Raw genomic sequence first — 15,582 nt, 5'->3', positions numbered from 1 at the left:
CTTGGCCTCTTCCCCAGACCAAGCACAGCACCTGGGCACCTGGTATACAACCGGTCAAACTGCTCACAGAGGGACGAGGAATCTAGGGCAGAGGGGAGAGAAAGAAAAGGACCGGTTCTGCCGGGGGCACCAAACACCAGGTGGCCAGGATGCGCCGGCAGTGAAGCCATCTGCAGCCCGGGGAGTGGGGGGGGGGGCAGGTGAAACAGAACAGTAAAGTAACCAGAAAGCCTGGTGGCGGTGGAGGACGCTGCTCTGTGATGAGCAGGCTTCTCTGTGGTTCAGGCGGCAATTATGAGCCTTCCTCTCTCCTCCATTTTCCTTCATATCCAAACGCCCATATCCATCCCCTCGTCACTCATTATTCAGTGTCCATTACATGCTGCCACCGAAACGCACCAAGAGACAGGCCCCCTCAGTGTCCTGGGGGCCAGAAGCAAGAGGTGAGGGTGCCTGGGGGAGGCATAGTTCACTGGATCAGCAGCCTTACAGCCCTCTTAGGACCACCTCTAACAATAACTCTGTGGGGCTCGGAGTTTCCTCCGAGCCCCACAGACAGCGCGGTGGCCAGCTGGAGGGTGTGCGGCCAGCCCCAGAATGCGGGTTTCAGGGTGCAGATGCCCCAGAGCACCTCTAGGCACTGTCCCAGGCACCCGGCAGCAGGTGGCCCTGACCCCTTAGTGTGAGGTCTCACTCTCACTCCCTGTGGTGGGGACGGGGATGAGTCTGGAACCCAACCTGAGCCCAGCCCTGCCGTCTCCGAAGGAGTGCTCCTCTCTCTTCAGATGTACCTCCCCGGACTTCAGAATGGGAGCCCAAGGAGGAGACCTGGCTGAAACGCTACTGAAAATCCGAGGAAGAGGGAATGTCTGAGATGGGGAGGTAGGCAAGGCCGTGACAGACCTGCTTCAGAGCAGAAGTGTCCCGCCTCAGGACCTTCATGTGCCCTCGGAGATCAGGGCAGCAAGAGCTGGAGGCCTCGAGTCCAACAGGGAAACTGAGTCAGGAGTCAGGGCAGGCAGTGTCCTGCTTGCTGCTCCCAACAGCAAGTGGCCGGAAAAGATGATGTGCAAATAAGGGACAAAATGTGAGTGATTCTCATTTGTGTTTCCAGAAACTTAAAACTTGTCCAAGTGAGCCTGTAACGTCTCCGAATGAGGGAGAGAGCAGGACAGACTGGAGCCTCTTCAGTGCTCTGAGCTGTCGGGACACATGTCACTGTCCTATTTCACACCAAACAGGTTTAGAATCACGGTCAAAAATCAAATGTCTCTAAGTTAACCAATACTTGCTAACCAACGCAGGATTTCTAAAACCAGAGAGCCAGGAAATACAGATACTAATAGCATTTCCATTATGCTGAACACGTTCTTTAAATTGATTCTCTTTCCCCCGAGCTGGGGCCAGTCACGTCGCTCAGGGGGATCTCACTGGGCTAAACATTGATGGTTTGGGGGAGCCCCAGGGACCACCATCTCTGTCTCTGTTCCATCAGGGACACGCCAACATGAGCACTCTGTCCTCCCATTTTAAACCCATGTGGACAGTACATGCAGTACACAGAGATTAACTGCAAAAACACAGCCCTATAAGTTTCAAGTTCAAAATCTGCCTCCCTCCTGCGGCTCCTAGGTCCCTGAATGTCTCAGGGCACAAGTTTACAGAAGGGACATTTTACCTTCTGCTACTGCCCAGGACAGGAGCTGAAGCCACCAGTCCCAGGCACGCTCCACCTGTGGCCACAGCTCTCAGCTGCCAGGAGAGCTGTGGCAGAAGCAGACTGACCTGAGTGGGGCTCCTCACTCAAGGTCTTCTCAATTCTTAGGTATGTACATCACAGGATGAAATAGAAATCCTGCTTTCCCTCCCCCAGCACCCTGCTTCTAATCCCATTTCCCACAGAAAATTCTTCAGATAGTTTTAAAATTATTTTTTCTTACTTCTGGTAGTTTAAAAAGAATTACTTATTTTTACTCATTTCTTCTGTTATGTCTATATTTCCGAATAATAGGTTTACCTTGCTATTTCTAGTGTTTTCAATTTTAAATGTCACCCACTGACTTAAGGTCAAGCAGGTACAGGCTTAGCTCACATACACTCTTACCTTCCCAACAGAGTAGCATCAATTTCAAAACTAAAGTCAGTAGAATAATGTAATAATGTAAGTTTTCTTCACTTGTGAACCAAATAGCATACTAAGGTTATTTCGATCCTCTAACATCTTTCTTTTTTTCCTGGAGTTAATATTTGCATCTGTTTTAAAATTTTCTTAGCTTTCTGTATAACAACCACTGATTTTTTCAGCTACTACAGCAGATAACAAAGGCTAACAGTAAAAATTTTAAACACTCAAAACACTGTGTCAGAGCCACCCGGCTCCACTTTGTTTCATGGAATCCCTGCCTACCTTCCAGCTCCAGGCTGAATGGGCTGCTCTCTGGGCTGGGGTTTGGCTGTGATCCTCGGGTCTACTTTGCTACCCTCCTACACTGGGACCCTGTTTCCTGGACCCCAGGTCATCTTCTTTCTTGCTTAACCCTCTCCTTTTACAAGATCACATCTTTCTAAGAAAGGGTATAGCAACATTTGTGAGTCTATTCATATCTAAAATTTCTTTATTTTATCCTCATGTATCATTGATTTCTCTGGGTATAAAAATCCCAGATTAATAACATTTTTTTGTGTGTGTGTGGTACGCGGGCCTCTCACTGCTGTGGCCTCTCCCTTTGCGGAGCACAGGCTCCGGACGCACAGGCCCAGCGGCCATGGCTCACGGGCCCAGCCACTCCGTGGCACGTGGGATCCTCCCGGACCGGGGCACGAACCCGTGTCCCCTGCATCGGCAGGCGGACCCTCAACCACTGCGCCACTAGGGAAGCCCAATAACATTTTTGAAGCTTCTGGTTAAAGATATCAGATTGAACAAACACACTCATTCTCTGAAACCCATTAAAACAACAGTAATGGGATTTTATTTTATTTTTTGGCCCCCCTGCGCGGCATGTAGAACTTCCCCAACCAGGAATCAAACCCATGCCCGCTGCAGTGGAAGTTCTGAGTCTTAAGCACTGGACAAGTCCAGTAACAGAATTTTTTAAAAGGCACAGTCACAAGGACAAACAGAACAGTAAAGAGAATGACAAAGTTCTAAAAACTGGAAAACAGTACTTCCCTGGTGGCACAGTCGTTAAGAATCCACCTGCCAATGCAGGGGACATGGGTTCGAGCCCTGGTCCGAGAAGATCCCACATGCCGTGGAGCAACTAAGCCCATGTACCACAACTACAGAGCCTGCACTCTAGAGCTCATGCTCCACAACAAGAGAAGCCACCACAATGAGAAGCCCACACACCACAACGAAGAGTAGCCCCTGCTCGCCGCAGCTAGAGGAAGCCCGCATGCAGCAATGAAGAACCAACACAGCCATAAATAAATTTATTTAAAAAATAAAAACTGGAAAACAGAAGGACAAGTGATAATGTAGAGAAGGTGACCACATGTCCTAAGATATACCCGTATCCCATCCAGTTTAGCATTTGTCAGTCTCAAAATTGCCTTATTTTATTTTTATTTTTATTTTTATTTTTATTTTTTGCGGTACGCAGGTCTCTCACTGTTGTAGCCTCTCCTGTTGCGGAGCACAGGCTCTGGACGCGCAGGCTCAGCGGCCATGGCTCACGGACCTAGCCGCTCCGCGGCATGTGGGATCTTCCCAGACAAGTAAATCACTCCAAATTTATTTGAGCCTAGAAAGCTAAATCCTAGGCCAGCAGCTGGGCAAAGTAAGGAATTTGCAAACTATATACATTGACCCTTAGACCCAGCAATTTGACATTTAAGAATTTACACTGATGATACATCTCCAAAACCCCCTCCAAAACAAAAAAGCCCCCCCATAACCCCGCATATGCACAAGGTTACTTACTGTGACATTATTTTTAATAGCAAACTAATGAGAACCTAAAGGCCCACAAATAGGAGACTGGCTAAATAAAATATGGTATATTCCTAAGATGGAAAGCAATATAGCAGTAAGAAAGAAAAAAAAACTTTATGAATTAAGAGAGTTATTTTAAGGATATTCTACTGAATTAAAAAAGAAAAAAAATAAGGGCAAAAAGTACACACAGGGGCTTCCCTGGTAGTGCAGTGGTTGAGAATCCGCCTGCCAATGCAGGGGACACGGGTTTGTGCCCTGGTCTGGGAAGATCCCACATGCCGTGGAGCGGCTGGGCCCGTGAGCCATGGCCACTGAGCCTGTATGTCCGGAGCCTGTGCTCCGCAACAGGTGAGGCCACAATAGTGAGAGGCCCGCGTACCACAAAAAAAAAAAAAAAAAAAAAAAAAAAGAAAATACAACATGTAACCTTCGACTAAATGCTGGACTTAAAAGTTTAAAAAACCTGTAAATGACACTTTTGTGACTATTGAAAAAAATTTCAATATGGAATATATATATGATAATAGTGTTACAGTAAGTTTTTTGCATGTGAAAATTGTACTGTGGTTACAGAGTGGATAGTTCTCGTTCTCAGAAGATGCTGAATATTTAGGGGTAAATGTCATATCTGTAATACACTCTCAAAGGGTTCAGAAAAAAATGTACATAGAGAAAGCAAATGTAGCACAAATGCTAATGGCTGATGAATGCAAGTAAGGGCTACAAGGAGCGTTCTCTGCACTATTCACTGCACTACTCTCAAGCCTTTTCTGGAAATATGAAATTTCTCGTATTAAATCAGGGAGAAGGCAGGGACTTCCCTAGTGGAGCAGTGGTTCAGAGTCCACCTGCCAAGCAGGGTACACGAGTTCGATCCCTGGTCCGGGAAGATCCCACATGCCGCAAAGCAAGTAAGCCCATGTGCCACAACTACTGAGCTTGCACTCTAGACCCTGCGTGCCACACTGCTGAAGCCTGCACACCTAGAGCCCATGCTCCACAATAAGAGAAGCCACGACAATGAGAAGCCCGTGCACTGCAACGAAGAGTAGCTGCCTCTCACCACAACTAGAGAAAGCCCGTGTGCAGCAATGAAGACCCAATGCAGCCAAAAATAAATAAAATTAATTAATTTTAAAAAAAATCAGGGAGAAGGCAGTCCACACACCCAGATCCCAACCCCTGCACGGTGTGCTCAGGAAACCTGCCCCTCCTTCACCCTAGCAGAACACGGGGGATTTACTAAAAACGTAAAACAGGAGGTCTCTGGGATGGGGTATACCAGTTCAGCTGAACGTCACTGTTATTTAAGGAGGGGATGGCAGACTCCCAGCCCCTCTTCTTCCACTAAGCTCCTCCTTTATTATGTTTAGGTAGTTTCCTTCTATTCCTAGCTTGTTGAGTGTTTCACCATGCAAGAATGTTTAATTTTGCCAAATGCTTTTCCTGAATCAAGAAGATCATGTGCTTTTTCCTACATTCTACTAGTGTGGTATATTATACAGATTTTGGTTTTTTGAACCACCCTTGCATTCCAAGAATAAATCCATTTGATCATGGTGTGTAAGCCTCTTAATGTACTGTTAAATTCTGTTTGCTAGTATTGTGTTCAGGGTTTTTGCATCAACGTTCATGGCATATTAGTCTGCAGTTTTCTTTTGGGAGGTTATGTGTTTCTACAAATTTGTCCATGTCATTTATGTTTCTAATTTGTTGGCATATAATTCTTCACAGTACTCTTTTTTTTTCTTTAAAGATTTTTTTTTTGATGTGGACCATTTAAAAAAAAAAGTTTACTGAATTTGCTACAATATTGCTTCTGTTTTGGTTTTTTGGCCACGAGGCATGTGGGATCCCAGCTCCCTGACCAGGGATCGAACCCGCACCCCCTGTATTGGAAGACTAAGTCTTAACCACTGGACCACCAGGGAAGTCCCCCACAGTACTCTCTTATAATCCTTTTTGTTTCTGTAAAATTGATAGTAATGCCCCAACTTTCATTTCTTCTTTTTTTTTTTTTTTTGGCTGTGTCAGGTCTTAGCTGCGGCACATGGGATCTTCGTTGAGGCATATGGGATCTCTCATTGCCGCGCGGGTTTCTCTCTAGTTGTGGCATGTGGGTTTTCTCTCTCTAGTTGTGGCGCGCGGGCTCCAAAGCGTGTGGGCTCTGCAGTTTGTGGCAGGTGGGCTCTCTCGTTGAGGCGCGTAAGCTCAGTAGTTGTGGCGCACGGGCCTAGTTGCCCTGCAGCATGTGGGATCTTAGCTCTCCAACCAGGGATTGAACCCGTATCCCCACTGGAAGGCAGATTCTTTACCACTGGACCAGCAGGGAAGTCTCCTCAACTTTCATTTCTTATTTTAGTTATTTGAGTCTTTACTCCCTTTTCTCTTTCCCAGCTTCACTCACCTTATTTTTCTCCCTATTCCAGGGCCCCCAGGGCCTCTGGGCCCTTCCACAGCAGTGGGATCATTAGCCATTCGGTGTTTTTACCAAGAAGTTGAGTCTATTCTCTTTAGTCCATCTAGCTAAAGGTTTGTCAATTTTGTTGACCTTTGGTTTTCTTGATTTTCTCCATTGTTTTTCTATTCTGTTTACCTCTGTTCTGATCTTTATTATTTTCTTCTTTCTGCTAGCACTGAGTTTAGTTTGTTCTTCTTTTTCTACTTCCTTAAGGTGTAAAGTTAGATTGTTGATTTGAGACCCTTCCTCCATCCCTCCAGCTGACACTTTCTCTTTCTCAATATAAGTATTTACAGCTACATATTTCCTTCTTAGTACTGTTTTTGCTGCAGCCCCTAAGTTTTGGTTTGTTGTTTCCTTTTCTTTTAAATAAATTTATTTGTTTATTTATTTATTGGCAGGCAGATTTTTAACCACTGCGCCACCAGGGAAGTCCATGGTTTGTTCTTTTCATCTTCATTTATCTCAAGATATTTTCTAATTTCCTGTGTGATTTCTTCTTGACTCATGACCGTTTAAGAGTATGTTGTTGAATTTCCATGTATTCGTGAATGTTCCAGTTTTCCTTCTACTCTTGATACCTATTATAGTTTCATTCCACTGTGATTTATATGATTTCAATCTTCTAAATTTGTTCAGACTTATTTTGTGGCCTAACATATGGTCTAGCCTAGAGAATGTTCAATGTACATTTGAGTAAAAAGACGTGCATTCTGTTGGTTGTTGTTTGGTGATCCTGTAAGTCCCCAAGGCTCTGTTCACCTTTCTTTGTTCTTTTTGTTCCAAACACTCAGTAATTTCAAATGTTCAGTTTTCAAGCTCACCTAGTCTTTCTTCTGCCTGTTGGAGCCTGCTGCTGAACCCTTCTAGTGAAGTTTTCAATTCAGTTTAGTTTTTTGGTCCATATTTTCCTTCACCTCTTTGAGCACATTTAAGATGGTAGTTTTAAAGCCTTTGTTTAGTATATCTGAGGCCCACTGTTTCTTGAGGGATAGTATCTGCCACGTAATTTTCTTCCTTCAAATGGGCTGTATTCTCCTGTTTCTTTGTGTGTCTGTTATTTTGTTGTTGTTGAAAATTAGGCATTTGAATAAATCCTCTCCCAATCTTTGCAGACTGGCTCTGTATTGGGGAAGACCTTCATTAATTAGCAGGGTTTGTTCTAAGCCTTGAAACCAGCTCAGGGTGAAGGCTTAAGGTCTTCTTAGGTCTTTTCTGCACTTGCATTGTGTCTGGTCCTGTGTGTGAACTTCTTTTGATTCTTAAGTATATATGCCTGCTTTAAAATGTCTTAATTTCCCAGAGCCAGTCACCTGCTTCTCAGGGTCTTGGACGTACTACTGTATTCCTCCACCCACAGTCCCTTGCCCCCGGCATCTGCAGGTCTGTACCCAGTTTTTGTGAGCATTTCTTGACACTTTCTGCAGTTTTTTGCAGGCTGAGATACAAACTATGTAATTTTTCCCTATCTGAGCTCCAAGTCAGAAAAAACAGACATCAGTCCCTCAGGCAGCCCCCAGACAGGTCAGAATGTTGCAAATAAGGTCACTGTGCTCCCTCTGGTTGGAGGCAAGGAATTTGAAATTGGGTTGTTGCTTCTTTTAGACTGTGCTGTGCCACTGGGGGAGGAAGTGGGCCAAGGGTGAGTAAAAATGCCATGATATTTCCTACCACTTGAACGTGGCTTTTTCCTGATGGGGTGTTCCCATGGTTGCTATAGACTTTGACCGTTTTGCAGAGCTTTCATGAAGTTATTTTAGCCATCCTCTAGTTGCTTTTTGAAGCCAAAAAAAAAGAAAAAAAAGAAGAATATATTGCTAAAGTTTTCTTTTACTTCCTGAATTAATAAAATAAGAGCTAACATATAGTGAAGGATTGCTGAGTGCTGTGTTCTGCTCTAAGCACCTTGTGTACATCAATCCTCTAGCAACCCTAAGGTAGGCACTATTATCCCCCGTCTCACAGGTGAGGACAATGAAGTTCAAAAAGCATCTTGCCCACAGGACTACAGCCGGAGGAGGCGGAGGCAGGGTACCAGCCCAGGCAGCTTGGTTCTGAGCCCCCACATTTAAACACTGTTTTACACACAGCAGAGTTAGATACCTCAGCCACTCTGTGCTGGTCCTTTTGGTCTAGGATGCTCTATCCAGAGTCCAGGGAGCATCCCGTGGCTGTTTTCTTCCAGAGCCTAGAGAGCACTGGCTGTCTTTCACGTTTAAGAGGAAGGTGGTCCAGCTTGCCAGAGGCTCTGTGGGCACTTGTGGGCCAGGTGCTGGTAGGGTTCAGGTGAGTTCAAGGTGGGAACCCTCCAGCTTGTTGATACCGCTTCTACCTCGTCCATGATGTGCCAATTTCTCCAGAAAAGACTCACGCAACCCCTGCCTGAGGAAACAGACCATTTGGGGAGCAAGGCAGAAGATATGGTCAAGGGTCTCATCTGTCCCCATAGAGAATTTCTCTTAATTCCTCTGTTTTCCACCTCCATGGCTCCCCTCTGCTGGGCCTGGTGCCTCCTATTCTGCAGATTGTAAGTCCAAGTGCTATCTAACAGAAATATAATGCAAGCCACATTTCGAAAGAGATGAAATTAATTTTAATAATTGTATTTAACCCAGTATTTTTTTGTACTACCTCTTTGATATTCAGTGTATACTTTACAGTTGTGATGCATCTTAGTTGGAAACAGCCACATTTCAGGCACTCAGAAGCCACACGTGACTCGTGGCTACCATAATGGAGAGCCAAAGTCTGGAAAATAAGCTTCATGTCTGACATGGAAGAGTCATCTAGCCCCGTGGAGAAAATGAGGAAGTGAGGAAGCCCAGCCACCCCCAGCCAGATGCCCAGCAGGCCCTAAATGCCCTCCCCCAAGCAGGCCTGCGGCTGCACTTTCTCTGCCACATCAGTTTTCACTTTCCTTCCATTGGCTTTTCTTAAAAAACAAACGAGGCTGTCTAATATCTGAAACATTCCAAAGAGTACATGCAGCACTTATGTAAGATGCAAAGCCTAGTAATAAAGCATGTCATGAACCCCCAGCCCCTGCTAAGTCAGTCATCTGCTACAGGGCTGTACCCTGACATCTGCCTCTCCCAGGCTGACCCCTGTCTCCCCACCAGCGAGGAACTGGAAGCCCGGGTTTTGCGTATCTGGGCTGTTCAGCCTTTCTTCCTCTTGGTTTACCACACGTGGATGTACCTGAAAATGAGATGGTGCTCAGTTATGCTTGTCTCTACTGTGCTGTGTGTACTTCTGGGCAACTTGCCCTGTCACCTACATTCTGCTTTAAGAGTTTCCATGTTGCTACAGGAACCTAACAGGCATCTGCTGTTGCTGGGTCAAATACTCAGCTGTGTGAACACACATTTGGGTTGTTTCCAAGCTGTACATTAGTATGGACAGCACTGCAAAAATTTCTCCACGGGCTTCCCTGGTGGCACAGTGGTTGAGAGTCCGCCTGACGACGCAGAGGACACGGGTTTGTGCCCCGGTCTGGGAAGATCCCACGTGCCGCGGAGCAGCTGGGCCCGTGAGCCATGGCCACTGAGCCTGCGCATCCAGAGCCTGTGCTCAGCAATGGGAGAGGCCACAACAGTGACAGTCCCGTGTACCGCAAAAAAAAAAAAAAAAAAAAAAAAAAAATTTCTCCAGAGCTTCCCCCAAATGGCAACCCCGGATCACAGAATATGAGGATGTTCAGCTTTGCAGGTTAATGCCTGTTTTCCAAAGTGGGTGTGTCAGTGCACCCCTCTCGCCAGCAGCCTGAAGACCTCCAACACCCGGGTTTGTCAGACGTCCTCAGTTTCGCCAATCTAAGTATCTGCAAAGTGGGAGCTCACTGTTGCCTCTGAATACTAATGAGGTAGGACATCTCTTTATGTGTTTAGCCACCATTCTTGTTCATTTTTCTTGTTTGTTGACATGCCTGACCGTCTTTTGTTTATCCGCAGGAGTCCTCTACACACGCTGGATTATAATCCTTTATAGGCTTCCCACTCTGTACTTGTCTGTTCACATTCTTTATTGGGGCTTTTTGATGAAGGGGAGACCTTAATTTTAATCTGGTAAAACTGGTTGTTTCTATTTAAGAGTTAACATTTTTTGTGACTTTAAAAAACCTTCCCTACCAAGGTCATAAAGGTATTCTCCTCTATGGTCTTCCAGGAGTTTTTCTTCAATTAACCTGAAACCGATCTTTTGTACACTGTTCATCAGGGATCTGACGGCACTCCTTTCGGACTCCATCCTTTGTCTAGTGACAGGTAATCCACTTCTGCCTCAAATCAAGTTTCTCTGGTCCATTTCTGGCAGCTCTTCTGTCTCACCAGCCAATCCCTGAGCCAACTGTGAAGGAAGCCTCAGCACTGGCAAGGCTGGTGCGTGCTTCTTTCTCTTCTTCAAAGTGAACAAACGATATTAGGACTTTATCCTTCCACGGGTTTTAGAACTGACTTGTCATATTTCCCAGAACACTGAATCCACAGATCAATATAAGCAGAACAGGCAGCTTTACCACACTGAGCCTTCCTTGCTAAGAACACCCTGTCTCTACTTATTCAAGGCTCCAGGATGACTGGGAGGGGTCGCCTCTCAACAGTCACCTTCACAGGCAGATACTATCCAACACCTCAAGCCGACACCCAGGTCTTCAGCAGATGAATGTGTTATGTGTGTGTGTCACAGGCACATGCACACACCCTGGACCAAGCTGAGAGCGAGGGCTGCTGTGAACACGCTGCTCTTGGGGGCAACCCTCATTGAGGGGACGGGGGCAGAACCAAGCAAAGGAGCCACAACTCAGACTTCGTGTGGCATCCACCCCTGTCTCTGGGGCCCAACTGGGCAGGATGGCAGGAGGGCCACGGCTGGTCACCAGGGCTGCCACCCAGGGACTTGCTGTGGGCCACAGTGCCCCCAAATGTGGCCTCCTGGGCCCCCTCATGCCCCTGGCCCTGCAACCAGCTGCACTGGGACCTGCCGGCAATGGGCATGTATTTTTTAAAGAGACACAGAAAGAGAGAGGGAGGAGGGGAGAGCGGCCACCATACACATCCCCCGGCCTGACACTCACCTGGACAGTTGGCTTCATCACTCTCATCCTCACAGGTCACCAAGCCGTCACACTGCCAGGGGAGGGGGATGCACTGGATGGCGCCGCTGCGACAGGCAAACTGGCCTGGGTTGCACCGCAGCTCTGTGGGACCAAAAGCAAGAGGCCGTTGAGGATGCGGTGCCACCTGCAACTCTGAGCACACAGGGCAGGGATGACACAGACACTGACCAGACAGAGGTGCCAGCATGCTAGGTGAATGCAGGGGGAGAGGCCGCCCCCACCGAGGGCCCCAGGCCACTGCCTGGATGAGGTGGGGGCATGGGGCTCCCAAGGCTTCACAAGGTGCACAGGATGGCACAGGAAGGAACAGGGGAACCCACCACGAACCGAGACCACAGGGACAGGTGGGAGGAAGGTATTTCGAACTTCAGGTCGTATGTTATATGGAGCAAAGGTGATTTAGCCAGTAAGTGACATGACAAGACCTGTGCTTTTTTTTGTTTTGTTTTGTTTTTTTCTTTGTGGTATGAGGGCCTCTCACTGCTGTGGCCTCTCCCATTGCAGAGCACAGGCTCCGGACGCGCAGGCCCAGCGGCCATGGCCCACAGGCCCAGCCGCTCCGCGACACGTGGGATCTTCCCGGACTGGGGCACGAACCCGTGTCCCCTGCATCGGCAGGCGGACTCTCAACCACTGCGCCACCAGGGAAGCCCAAGACCTGTGCTTTAAGGAAGGTCCAATGGGCAGTGGTTTCTGGAAGCAACTGTAATAGGGGACCAGACAAAATACTGAGTAACTCAGTACAGAACAGCCTGACTGAGATAGGGGTCAGCCAGCTCCTGCCACCCACCCGCCCTGGCTCTCAGGTGTGCTGTCAGCAGGCACGGCAGGGAGAGACCATCCTTGGGGTAAGGGGGAACAGTAACAATAACTGAAGCTCATCAGGGCCATAAAAGCACCTGTTCTCAGGATCCACACTGGAAAAAAACTTCTCATTCATGGGGCACTGGGTCAAGATGCAGAAGAGACTTGCCTGGTTAGTGGGGAAAAATTAACTCTAGGCTAAATGCTGCCCTAGTCCTGACTAACCAAGATTAAAACGAAGAGCTGAAATGACCAAACTGTTTCCACATCACATCCTAAAACAAAGCTCAAGAATATTTATAAGAATATGCAGGAATATGCAGAACTCAGAAAGTCAAAATTCATAGTCTGCCATCCAATAAAAAAATTACCAGACATGCAAACAGGAAATTATGACCAAAATGAGGAGGAAAAAAAAAATCAATCCAGAAATGGCAGAAATGACAGAAAAGATAAAAACATTAAGAATTATTATAACTGTATTGCAAATGTTGAAGAAGTTAGAGGAAAGATTAAACATGTTAAGTAGAGGTATGGAAGACACAAAGAAAGAAACCTACTGTGAGAGATACAAACACACTGCACAGACAACAGAAACTCTAAACAGAAAGAAAAGAAGGCTAGAAAAAAATTAATTGTGGCTCTGGGACCACTTCAAGCCACCCACACACATGTACACGGAGAGGAAACAGAAAAAATATTTCAAGAAACAATGGCAGAAAAATTCCCCAATTTGATGAAAACTATAAACCCACAGATCCAAGTAGCTCGATGAACCGCAGACACAAGAAATAGAAAAATACTCCAGGGCACATCATAATCAAATTGCCTAAAACCAGCAATAAGGAGAAAAGTCTTAAAAGCAGATAAAAAAGACATGATGCACAGAAAAACAAAGTAAGATGACAGCAGATTTCTCACTAGAAACAACACAAGCTGGAAGATGGTGGAACAACACTTCTCAGTTCTGAGAGGAAAAAAGAAAAGACTTTCAACCTGGAGGCATTTAAAGCAAATGCACACATACTCCATTGTGGGGTTTATGACCTGAGTGGAAGTAAAACTGTGACTATAGCAGCACAAAAGCTGGGAAGGGAGAAACTGAAGCATACCGTTTAAAGGCTCTAACACTACAGGTAAAGTGGTCTGTCCCATGAATGCAATAAGTTAAAGTTGAATATCACTAAACTAACACAAAAGCTACAGCAAATAAGCCAATGAGGAAGACAAAAGGAACAAAACATACTCAACCCAAAGGAAGAATAAACAGAGGGAAAAGGAAACAACAGTTGGCACAAATAGAAAACAAATGACAAAATGGCAGACTGTAATTAAATTTGCCTGATCAATAAACTTATGGGGTGAACGAAACACCCGAATTAAAAGGCAGAATTTGTTACATAGGTAAAAAAGCAAGATGAAACTACATGTGTCTAAAAGAAACCCACTTTATATAAGGACACAAATAGGTGAATATAAAACAATGGAAACAGATATGGCATGCTAACATGGATCAAAAGAAAGCAGAGGTGGCTGTATATATATATATACATATACATATATATATATATACATTTATTTTTAAATTTATTTTTTGGCTGCATTGGGTCTTTGTTGCTGCGTGGGGGCTTTCTCTAGTTGTGGTGAGCAGGGACTACTCTTTGTTGCGGTGGGCGTGCTTCTCACTGCAGTGGCTTCTCTTGTTGCGGGGCACAGACTCTAGGCGCATGGGCTTCAGTAGTTGTGGCACACAGGCTCAGTAGTTGTGGCTTGTGGGCTCTAGAGCGCAGGCTCAGTAGTTGTGGTGCACAGGCTTAGTTGCTCTGTGGCATGTGGGATCTTCCCGGACCAGGGCTCGAACCCGTGTCCCCTGCATTGGCAGGCAGATTCTTAACCACTGCACCACCAGGGAAGTCCTGGGGGTGGCTGTATTAATACCACACAAAGGAGACTTCAGGGCAAATAATATTATGAGGAATGAAGAAGATATTTAATAGTGATAAAGGACATAATAACCTTAAATGTCTCTGCATCTATAGCAGAGCTTCAAATGAAGGAAAAACTGCTGTAACCGCTAACAGACAAATTCACAATCAACTTCAATCCCTTCTCTCAATAACTGATAGAACAAGCAGACAGAAAATCAGCAAGGATACAGACAACCCGAACAACACTATCAACCAGCTGGACCCAACCGACATTCACAGAAATCTCTGCCCAACTACAGCAGAATACACATTCTTTTCACATGCGTACAAAACACTGACCATAACAGATAAATATATGAGCCATAAAACAAATCTCAATACATTCATAAAGGTTCAAATTTAAGTGTGTTGTTTGATCACAATGGAACTAAATTAAAAATCAACAGCAGAAAGATGTCTGGGAAATCCCCCAACTATATGGAAAACAACTGACATATTCTAAATAGCCTATGAGTCAAAGAGGAAATGAAAAGGGAGATTAGAAAGCATTTTAATTTAATGAAAATTTGTGAAATGCAACTAAAGCAGTTCACAGAAGCAAATGCATTGTATTAAATTTCTATATCAGGGGATTTCCCTGGTGGCACAGTGGTTAAGAATCCACCTGCCAATGCAGGGGACACAGGTTCGAGCCCTGGTATGGGAACATCCCACAAGCCGAGGAGCAACTAAGCCCATGCACCACAACTACTGAAGCCCGAGTGCCTAGAGCCCATGCTCCACGAGAAGCCTGCAATGAGAAGCCCATGTACCACAATGAAGAGTAGCCCCTGCTCACGGCAACTAGAGAAAGCCTGCATGCAGCAATAAAGACCCAACAGAGCTGTAAAAAACCAAACAAACAAATAAATAAAATTTTTTTAAATGCTTAAAATTCCTATATCAGAAAAGAAGAAAGGTCTCAAATCAATGACCTCAGCTGCCACTTTAAGAAATCAGAAGAACAAATGAACCCAAAGTAAGCAGCAGCCAAGAAGTAAAAAAAGATCAGAGAGAAAACTGATGACACAAGAAAACAGAGAAAATAACAACTGGATAGCCATTTAAAAAAAGAAAAGAAAAACTGTGATCCATTCCTTGTGCTAAAAATTAACTCAGAATAAATCATAGAGCTAAACGTAAAACCTAAAACTATAAAACTTCTAGAAGAAAACATAGGAGAAAATTTTTGTGACCTTGGATGAGGCAAAGATTTCTTAGATATCTACACCAGAAGTATAATCCATAAAAGAAAAAGTTGATAAATTGGACTTCATTAAATTAGAGAACTTTCCTT

General features: G+C 45.4%; 1 protein-coding gene across 4 annotated transcripts in view; it reads right to left on the bottom strand.

The window, feature by feature from the left end:
- Positions 1-15,582, bottom strand: part of DGCR2 (DiGeorge syndrome critical region gene 2) — a 68,595-nt gene that overhangs the window by 25,306 nt on the left and 27,707 nt on the right. For all 4 annotated transcript variants that reach the window (XM_059041155.2, XM_067015064.1, XM_067015062.1 and 1 more), the window contains exon 2: positions 11,473-11,595. In XM_059041155.2, coding sequence (XP_058897138.1) covers positions 11,473-11,595 — 123 coding nt within the window. The remainder of the gene's footprint in view (positions 1-11,472; positions 11,596-15,582) is intronic.

Source organism: Kogia breviceps, chromosome 15 (assembly GCF_026419965.1).
Source record: "Kogia breviceps isolate mKogBre1 chromosome 15, mKogBre1 haplotype 1, whole genome shotgun sequence".
Classification (NCBI taxonomy): Eukaryota; Metazoa; Chordata; class Mammalia; order Artiodactyla; family Physeteridae; genus Kogia; species Kogia breviceps.
The sequence above is the reverse complement of the archived record's forward strand: the minus strand, read 5'-3'. Positions and strand labels throughout refer to the sequence as shown.